Source organism: Manihot esculenta, chromosome 1 (assembly GCF_001659605.2).
Source record: "Manihot esculenta cultivar AM560-2 chromosome 1, M.esculenta_v8, whole genome shotgun sequence".
Classification (NCBI taxonomy): domain Eukaryota; kingdom Viridiplantae; phylum Streptophyta; class Magnoliopsida; order Malpighiales; family Euphorbiaceae; genus Manihot; species Manihot esculenta.
This window is the reverse complement of record NC_035161.2, coordinates 7,621,669-7,632,263: the sequence shown is the minus strand read 5'-3', so window position 1 is coordinate 7,632,263 and position 10,595 is coordinate 7,621,669. Positions and strand designations below refer to the sequence as shown.

The window sequence follows — 10,595 nt, the reverse complement described above, 5'->3', positions numbered from 1 at the left end:
TCCAACAATAAATATATTTTCCAACAAGGCAATTCAAGTGAATTTTTTTCACAGTACAGAAATTGCTAGGAAAGTTTAGGGCCATGGTGACAATTTGATTTGATAGCATATTACTATAATTAATATAAAATTGAAAGATTGAGTATATAAATTTATATAAAAAAAATTTCAGACAATTCATATAACTTCAAATTTTATTTGAATGTAATTACCCTTATAAAATGATCATTTTATGAAAAAAAATTAATGTTAAATTAATGAAAACTATTTTCTAAAATATCATTATTGATTAAAAAGAACATTTTATTTTATTATTTATGAAAATGTGTTAATATGTTTAAATATATTAAAATTTGTAAATTAGTTACAAAATAAGCATATAAATATTATAGATTTAATTTCTAAAATCTGCTAGAGTGTTTGTTTTTGAATTGAGAAGTTATGGGAACATCAACTGCCAATGTTGTTGAGATTCTTGCCTTGCTCATTCTACTTCAAAGCGTTTCCTCCTTCTGCAATGGAGATAATTTCAATGGAAGCTGTATCAAGACTGAAAGAGAAGCTCTTGTGAAGTTCAAGTCAAGCCTCCTCAACAATTCAAACTCATTGCCTTCATGGGTGGGAGATGACTGCTGCAGATGGGACGGAGTCACTTGCGATAACATAACCGGTCATGTAGTTAAGCTCGTTCTTTCTTGGGCGCCCATCATGGGAAACATTTCCCTTCATCTTGGAAATCTTTCAAACTTGCAGTATCTTGATCTCAGTTTGAATCCTTCATTGGTAATCCACAGCCTCCATTTTCCATCTTCTTTGAAATACTTATACTTGCCGTTCGTGGTCCTGGACAAGTGTGACAATTGGTTGCAGTCAATAAACATGCTTCCTTCTTTACTAGAATTAGAATTGTGGAATTGTGAGCTTTCCATCATTGGTGATGTTTCACATGTCAATTTTACATCTCTTGAGGTTCTCAACCTTGGATGGAACAACTTCCATTCCACAATCCCTAGATGGTTATATAATATTACCAAACTTCAAAATCTTGTTCTACACTCTGGTCCTTTCCGAGGGTCTCTTTCCACTGATATCAGTAATCTTAAATCTCTTGCTTCCCTTGATGCGGATTCTAATTCTTTGGAAGGCAACATACCCAACACGTTGAACAGGCTTTGCAATTTGATTGAGCTATACTTGGGTTACAACAAGTTCAGCGGTGAGATTTCCGGAACTTTTGGCAACTCATCCGGTTGCATCAAGAACAGTTTAGAGAATCTGATTCTTTTAAACAATTCCTTTTCTGGTAGCATTCCAGATAATTTGGGCCAATTTAAACGCCTGAAAGATCTTTCTCTTTCTGAAAACTCTTTCTGGGGTTCAATTCCTGTATCCATTGGACAGCTTTACAACCTTGAAAGACTAGAATTCAGTCAGAATTCATTGCATGGGGAGGTTTCTGAACTTCACTTGTTAAACCTCAGAAGCTTGATTAAGTTGAGTATGGGTGGGAATTCTTTAGTTTTTGATATTGATCCCGAATGGATACCTCCTTTTCAACTTGACTCGATTGATTTATGATAGGCGGTTGTCGAAGCCGTAAAAAATAAACCTATTCTCAATCAACAAAATAATTTGTAGATAGTGGCAATAGGGTCGAACCACAGGGAATTGACACTAAAGACCTTCCTAATAATAACTAGGTCAAGTAAATAACAAGTAAATAAAACAGGGGGGTTTGAGTTGATGAATTAAAACTAAATAGCAAAAGAAAACAATAATTTAAAGATGAGTAAATCAATAAAAGAAAAGCTTCTAGTTGAAGTATGGATCTTATTTTAGATTGTTTAGAATTGATCATTGATTCTTTAACTCTCCTATTTATTCTAATAAATTAGTTTTGGATGTGGAAGACGGTTCTCACAATCCAAATTCCTCCTTAGTTCTAGTTTGATTAGGAAACGTTCGCTATTCAAACACTAGTTAACAAGTTGCCAAGGAACGTCCTTGGGGCATTATAGCATCGAACAACTGTTAACTGCATTAAGACTTAGAGAAACCTAATTCTAACCTTGCCAACCGCGTGGTCAAGTTTAGATCATGCAACTTGATTAAATGTGAGTTTAAATATTCTAAGCAATTACGAACCTAAATTATTTAAACAATTGTTACTAAAGCAATTAAAAGCAATGGGCCCTTATTGATTCTAAAAGTAAAGCAACAATTATAGAAAGATCAAATTACATAAATATTGGAAATAAATAGAAGTTTAACAATGGAGATTTAAATCTCCCAATTCATCACAAAATCTGAAATTCACCAACTTCAACTAGAAAGAAAGTGTTTAGCCACTCATGGTGGACATAATACACAAAAGATGAAAAGAAAAGAAAAAGGGAAGAGCTGCAGAGTTTCTGGCGAGAGGAAGAGAAGGCTCAATAGCTGATCAGATGATGCTTTTGCTGGTTTGGAGGCTCTCCTTTTATAGCTGAAGAATTCCATCCATCTAGGGTTTCAAAATCCCTTTTTGATTTGGTGTTTGACTCCTCTTTTGATGTTGAATTTAATTGCAATTGGAATTCCTTGGATGAGAAGCTCTTTCGTGGCTCTTGGTTTTATGTTGGTAGTGATTGGGTTGGATTTGGACTTCTGAAAATTCGGATTTCTATTTTCTGCCCAATTTCCCGCTCTTCTGTCAGTTTCTGCTGTCAAAGTGATTTGCCTGGTGATTTGAGTGTTTTGGGCAAATCACTGACTCAATCACTTTTCTGTGAGTCAGTCCTCTCTGCCTCTGCGAGTGATTTGCCCAGTTTCTTCGAGTGTCTTGGGCAAATCACTTGCCCATATCACTTCTGCTTGTTGCCTCCAAGTTTCTGCTGTCAAAGTGATTTGCCCGGTGATTTGAGTGTTTTGGGCAAATCACTGACCCAATCACTTTTCTGTCAATTTTCTGCACTTTTTCTCCAATTTTTCAATTTCTTCCTTTTCTGTAAAAACAAGATAAAAACCATAAATTAAACTAAAAAATGTGTAAATAAACAATAATAATTATGATAAAAATGTGGCTAAATTATGCTTGATCAAATACCCCCACACCTAGCTTTTTGTTTGTCCTCAAGCAACAAATAACTTAGTCAATCAAGCTCATTTTTCTTTTGAGTCTAAGTACCACTTAATCAGCCCTCCCTAGGCTCCTAAATTGAAGTATCACAGTATAGAATACATGCACCAAAGTTGTTCTTCTCTTTTCCTTGTTTCCCCTTACCTATCATGGTCAAAGGAAAGGTTTTTGATGCATTCATGCTTATTCTCTTTGTATAAGCTCAATGCAACCTCTAAGAGAGACTTGCCCTTCTTTGAGCATTTTATTTTATTTTATTCAGCAGCACTTTTTTTTTTATTCTTGCCTGAAAAAGTCACTAACCTTTTTACGCGAACGTGCATATTGGTGATACCCACCCCCGGTTACTCAGTTAGTTACTTCTTCAAGTGGCTACTAGCTCTGTTCATAGCTTATTTGGCCATAGGAACAGGTTTTATGATTTGTGCTTTGTGCTGGTTTTTCTTTTTCTTTTTTTTTTCATGACAGTTTGGGCAAATCACCTCATAGGGAGTTACACTAACTTTTTATTTGCATGTATTTATATTTTTATTTCCCTTGACCAATGTAAATTTAGAGATTCAATTTAAGAAAAGAACTTCCAAAGTGAAGGTAGCACACTATAATTGATTCAATTTAGGCTTAAAGGGGTGGAAAATCAATGGGTCATGAGATAGGAAGCTCTTTTAACCTTGTTATCTATGCTGAGTAGAGCAAAAGCTAAGTCAAAATTATGTGTGTGTGTGTGCAAAAAGTGAAAAAAATGTGTGAAAAAATTTTGGTGTGTGTTTATGGGGCAAAAAGATGCAAAAAAGAAATAAAAAGAAAGCAAAAAGATAATGTAAACGGAAAAAATATAATCTAAACCTAACAGCAAATACCCCCACACATATCCCAAACATTGTCCTCAATGTTTAAACATAAATATGAAAAAATTAATAAGGAGAAGGAAAGGGACTGCCTGGGATGTGGGTGATTTGAGCAGGTGATTTGGGCAAATCACTGGTCAAATCACTGTCGTGGCTGGTCTGTGGGCAGAAAATATTGAACCAGCAGCTGCAACATGCTTTCCATGTGCTGCATCCTATCTTGAGCCTCCACCGAATGGTCTTGAGGTGCCTTTTATGTCCTCCAAGGTCCACCCAATTGCTTTCTTGTGCTTCCTCAACAAACCAAGGAGCTTTTCCTCTTCTTCTTGGCTGAGCTGGTTAGAAATAATTGCTGGAAGTGAATTTCCAGCTCCCAAGTAGGCATATTTGAGGTGGCTGAGCAATGGTTTCAGTTCTGGTGCAGTTGCTGTTTGTGCTGATTTCTGTTGTTTGCTGTCTGATTTGGGCTGTGATTTGGGCAGATTATCTGGTGATCTGGGCAAATCACTCTCTGTCAAGTATGTCTGCTCCAGTGATTTGGTCTGTGATTTGAGCATATTATCTGGTGGTCTGGGCAAATCACTGGGCAAATCACCCACATCCAGCAAGTTACAGCAGTCTGCTGTTTTTTCTGCTTCAGTGATGTTGCTGTCCACTTCTCCTTTCCTGCAAAGACCATCATAAAGTAAATTTTCTTGATCAAAATCAAAAATTTCTTGACTTAAATCATCAATAACATCAAGGCCATAAATAGGAGAAACATCATTGGGGAATTTCATGGCATCATAAACATTAAATTTGATAACTTCCCCTTCAAACTCCAAAGTCAATGTGCCATCATGCACATCAATTTTAGTTCTTGCTGTACTTAAGAATGGTCTTCCAAGTAGGATATCAGAGGTGATTTTGCCATTGTCTTCCTCCATGTCAATAATATAAAAATCTGCTGGAAAGACTAATTGGTCCACATGCACCAACACATCTTCTAGCACTCCCTTGGGGTAGACAACAGATCGATCAGCCAATTGGATCATAATGCTGGTGCCCTTGAGTGTACCTACATTCAACAAGTTAAAAATAGAAAGAGGCATGACATTTATTGAAGCTCCAAGGTCACACATGGCCTTCTTTATTCCTATGTTGCCTATTTTGCATGAAATGGCAAACATTCCTCTATCCTTGCATTTGGTGGGAAGTTTCCTTTGAATGACAGCTGAGACACACTCCCCCACACTTACCTTTTTATGTTCAGCAAGTTTCCTCCTATTGGTGCATAGCTCTTTGAGAAATTTAGCATACCTTGGTATTTGTTTGATAGCATCAAGTAAGGGTATGTTGATTTCCACTTTGCAAAGTGTCTCCAATATCTCTTTTTCCTCTTTCTCCTTTTGGGATCTTGCAAATCTCTTTGGGAAGGGAGGAGGTACCTTGAATTTCTCCATAAGTTGATGTTTCTGCCTTTGACTGGATTCTGCCTGGTCTGTTGATTTGGGCAGATCACTCTCTGCCTTCTCTGGTGATTTGGGCAAATCACTGCTGGACAGCTCAGTTTGCCCAGCGATCGGGTCAGTTTCTACTAGTGAATTGGGCAAATCACTGCCCTGATCACTTTCTGGCAGGATTTCTTCCATGGCCTGTTTTTGCAATTTTTTAGCCTTGCTGTCTTGTAGCTCTTTTCCACTCCTCAATGTGATGGCACTAGCATTTTGTCTTGGATTTATCTCAGTTTGGGAGGGTAGCTTCCCTTGAGACTCAAATTTGCTCATTGAAGTGGCCATTTGGCTCACTTGTTGCTCAAGATTTTGGACAACAGCAGGGGATGCAATAGTGGCTGATTCAGTGGTGTATGTTGCTGGTTCAGTAAGTGCAACATCTTCTGGTTCAGTTGTGTCAATTTTTGAGGTTGCTGGTGTTTGGACAGCAACAAGGGATGCAATGGTGGCAGATTCAGCACTTGCTGATTTTTGGACAGCAGGTTCAGCAATTGCCGGTGCAATTTCAGCAGTGGCAGGTGTGGCAGTGGGTGAATTTGCTGGTGCAAAAAATTTTGCAGTAACCTGGAATCGGGTATCTGGTTCAGCTTCAAGTGTAGTGGTGAATTGTGCAGCAGACTCAGCAGCTTGGTCTGTTTCTTCGTCATCGTCCCATAGATCTTGAAGCTCTTCCTCTCTTCTTAATATGTGCGCGTTCATTGAATTGACCGCTTGATCCACTTGCTGTTGGAGAATTTTCCCAGAAATTTCCAATTTCCTTACCATCTCTTCAAGTTCCATATTGGAGTTTTGAGGTGTTGCTTGGGCTTGATAGTTTTGGTAGTAGTCAGCCCTTGCATAGCCCTAATTCGGATTATCCCCCCAACATGAATTGTATTGCAGATCTCTTTGGTAGTCATGGTAGTGGTCTGTCCTTGTATAGCCATAGCTCATATTGTCTCCCCAACCTGAATTGTATGTGTCAAGGTAGGGATTATGTCTTGGCTGTCCATAGAATCCTGCATGTGCTTGTTGAAGTTGTTGGGCTTGACCTATACCATAATTTCTCATCATAGAGGTTAGTTCAGAAATTTGAGAAGAGAGAAAAGACATACTTACCGTAGCCATGCTTGTAAATCAGCCCTGGTCATAAAAGGATAATACGTTAGTTAGATCAATTCCCCGGCAACGACGCCAATTTTTGATAGGCGGTTGTCGAAGCCATCAAAAATAAACCTATTCTCAATCAACAAAATAATTTGCAGATAGTGGCAATAGGGTCGAACCACAGGGAATTGACACTAAAGACCTTCTTAATAATGACTAGGTCAAGTAAATAACAAGTAAATAAAACAGGGGGGTTTGAGTTGATGAATTAAAACTAAATAGCAAAAGAAAGCAATAATTTAAAGATGAGTAAATCAATAAGAGAAAAGCTTCTAGTTGAAGTATGGATCTTATTTCAGATTGTTTAGAATTGATCATTGATTCTTTAACTCTCCTATTTATTCCAATAAATTAGTTTTGGATGTGGAAGACGGTTCTCACAATCCAAATTCCTCCTTAGTTCTAGTTTGATTAGGAAACGTTCGCTATTCAAACACTAGTTAACAAGTTGCCAAGGAACGTCCTTGGGGCATTATAGCATCGAACAACTGTTAACTGCATTAAGACTTAGAGAAACCTAATTCTAACCTTGCCAACCGCGTGGTCAAGTTTAGATCATGCAACTTGATTAAATGTGAGTTTAAATATTCTAAGCAATTACGGACCTAAATTATTTAAACAATTGTTACTCAAGCAATTAAAAGCAATGGGCCCTTATTGATTCTAAAAGTAAAGCAACAATTATAGAAAGATCAAATTACATAAATATTGGAAATAAATAGAAGTTTAACAATGGAGATTTAAATCTCCCAATTCATCACAAAATCTGAAATTCACCAACTTCAACTAGAAAGAAAGTGTTTAGCCACTCATGGTGGACATAATACACAAAAGATGAAAAGAAAAGAAAAAGGGAAGAGCTGCAGAGTTTCTGGCGAGAGGAAGAGAAGGCTCAATAGCTGATCAGATGATGCTTTTGCTGGTTTGGAGGCTCTCCTTTTATAGCTGAAGAATTCCATCCATCTAGGGTTTCAAAATCCCTTTTTGATTTGGTGTTTGACTCCTCTTTTGATGTTGAATTTAATTGCAATTGGAATTCCTTGGATGAGAAGCTCTTTCGTGGCTCTTGGTTTTATGTTGGTAGTGACTGGGTTGGATTTGGACTTCTGAAAATTTGAATTTCTGTTTTCTGCCCAATTTCTCGCTCTTCTGTCAGTTTCTGCTGTCAAAGTGATTTGTCTGGTGATTTGAGTGTTTTGGGCAAATCACTGACCTAATCACTTTTCTGTGAGTCAGTCCTCTCTGCCTCTGCGAGTGATTTGCCCAGTTTCTTCGAGTGTCTTAGGCAAATCACTTGCCCATATCACTTCTGCCTGTTGCCTCCATGTTTCTGCTGTCAAAGTGATTTGCCCGGTGATTTGAGTGTTTTGGGCAAATCACTGACCCAATCACTTTTCTGTCAATTTTCTGCACTTTTTCTCCAATTTTTCAATTTCTTCCTTTTCTGTAAAAACAAGATAAAAACCATAAATTAAACTAAAAAATGTGTAAATAAACAATAATAATTATGATAAAAATGTGGCTAAATTATGCTTGATCAATTTATCATCTTGTGAAGTAGGGCCTTCGTTTCCACAGTGGCTCAAAACACAAAAGAGCATTAGATTTTTAGAAATGTCTAATGCAAGCATCTCAGATAACATCCCTGACTGGTTTGAAAATATTTCTTCCAATATTGTAGTATTGGATTTATCTTATAATTAGTTGTTTGGGACCTTGCCAACTTTCAGAAAACTGAACAGAACTTATGCTAACGAATATAGGATCATATTGTTGAAATCTAACCAGTTTGATGGTTTTTTAACCTGTTCTCATTTTGATGCAACCATATTGGATATCTCCAACAACTTGCTCCACGGCCAGATTCCCCAGAATCTCAGTGAAATGATGCCAAGTCTGCAACTCTTATCCCTCTCCAACAACTACTTGAATGGTACCGTTCCAGCTACTTTATGCAGGATTCAATCTTTACAAATTCTTGATCTTTCGAATAATCATCTATCAGGAAGAATGCCTTCATGTTGGGGAAATTTGCCAAGTTTAATTGTGATTGATTTTTCAAGTAATATGCTGAGTGGTGATGTTCCAATGTCCTTGGGTTCTCAAGAGTCGCTTATTTCCCTGCATCTGAAAAACAATACTCTGCAAGGAAAGATCCCAATGTCATTAAGGAATCTAGAATCCTTGGAGACTCTTGATCTTAGCATGAATTCTTTTGATGGTTTTATTCCTTGGTGGATAGGTGAGAGCCTATCTTCTCTGAAAGTACTGAGTGTTCACTCCAATAAATTTGAAGGTGAGATTCCTCTGCAGCTTTGTTACCTTGCTTCTCTTCGCATATTGAACTTGGCAAATAACGTGATGACTGGAACCATACCTAATTGTTTTGGCAATTTTACTGCAATTGCTATGCATGAGCAGAATGGGTATTGGGACTATTACACTATTGCTGGACCCTATCTGGGTTTTGTAAGAGGCTATGGTGAGAATATGAAGGTTTATGTCAAAGGAATAGAGCTTGAATATACTAGAACACTTCAATTTCTCTATTCCATTGACCTTTCAGGAAATAACTTTGTTGGAGAAATTCCCCAGGAGTTGATGAATCTTTCAGGTCTACAGAACCTGAACCTATCTAGAAACTAATTGGATGGACATATCCCTTGGAACATCGGCAAGTTAAGCTCACTAGAATCACTTGACTTGTCTGAAAATGAACTTTCTGGCTCTATTCCATTCAGCATTTCTGATTTGAACTTTTTAAGTCACTTGAATTTGTCAATCAATCACTTATCTGGACGAATTCCAACGGGAAACCAACTTCAGACTTTGGATGACAAATCCATCTACATCGGCAACGATGGACTTTGTGGACCTCCATTGAATAACTGTTCAAATGATGCAGATGAATTGCCTAAAGGTCATGAAAAAGGTGGCACTACGAGGAAAGATGACTCTGAAATGGTTTGGTTCTACAGTGGTATGGGAATGGGATTTGCGGCTGGATTTGTTGGAGTTTGTAGCATCTTGTACTTCAACGACTCATGGAGGTGTGCTTGGTTTGGGTTAGTTGACAGAGTCTACAACAAGCTTTGGGTAACAATTGCAATCAAGGCAAATCAAGTGAAGAGAAAGTTTCTCAGAAACAAATTAGAAGGAAATGCATGAGAAGGTTAGTTCTTTCTATTTAATCACTCATTATTCATGGATGCTTTATTACTGTTGTTAGAGATGCAAATTGACAGAAATTTCATATATGGGATTTTAGCAGGTATACAGGATGCATAGTAGGTTTGCTACGGGTTTCGGAGACCTTAAGTTGATCTTAATCCTAGCACCGGTAGCGGTCCGGTTTCCGAGTCGTTACAGATCTGCAATTTGAATTTCAAAGAATCTATTGATTGCGTTTTCCTTATCTGACACTTTCCTTATCAGAAAACTTTCCTTATTTAGCACTTTCCATATTTGAAAACTTTTTTTTTTTTTGCACTTTCCATATTTGCCACTTTTTAGCAGTTTTAAGAGCATTTTCACCAGCATGTCTCTTTACATCTAGTTTCTGCAAAATATGATTAAAACCACAAAATTATATAGAAAAAGTGTAAATAAACATCAAGAACATCATGATAAAATGGGCTAAAATAATTTTTTTTTTTTTTCATTTTTTATCGAGTGTTCATTGGACTTTACTTTGAATTTGATGACAAGTTAATGTGGATGCTCTTATGCTATGTAGATATATATTATGCTAATTACACTAAGTGATTTATTCTTTCTAGTTATATTTCATCTGTTTTAACTTTTGAGCGTAATTATATATTGTTTATTATTCGAAAATAATATTTTCGACTACTGTTTTATTTGATTTTCTGACTAATTAAAAATTTTAAAAAAAAATCACAAATGAAAGAAAAAAAAAAAGTTAAATTCTGATAATATCATCTCAACAAAATTGACAGCAAATGAATTAATAATCTATGCTTCAATTGG

At 36.8% G+C, this 10,595-nt stretch overlaps 1 protein-coding gene and 1 pseudogene across 1 annotated transcript; both read left to right on the top strand.

The window, feature by feature from the left end:
- Positions 1-441: 441 nt before the first annotated feature.
- LOC122721496 (receptor-like protein 35) lies at positions 442-1,578 on the top strand. Its single transcript, XM_043949427.1, has one exon. It carries the CDS (start codon positions 442-444, stop codon positions 1,576-1,578), a length of 1,137 nt encoding a protein of 378 aa, XP_043805362.1.
- Positions 1,579-8,153: 6,575 nt separating this feature from the next.
- On the top strand, positions 8,154-9,822 carry LOC122721814 (annotated as a pseudogene).
- The last annotated feature ends 773 nt before the right edge of the window (positions 9,823-10,595 follow it).

Excerpts from the sequence above, each read along its gene's own strand:
- LOC122721496 (XM_043949427.1), top strand. The coding sequence starts at position 442 with ATGGGAACATCAACTGCCAATGTTGTTGAGATTCTTGCCTTGCTCATT.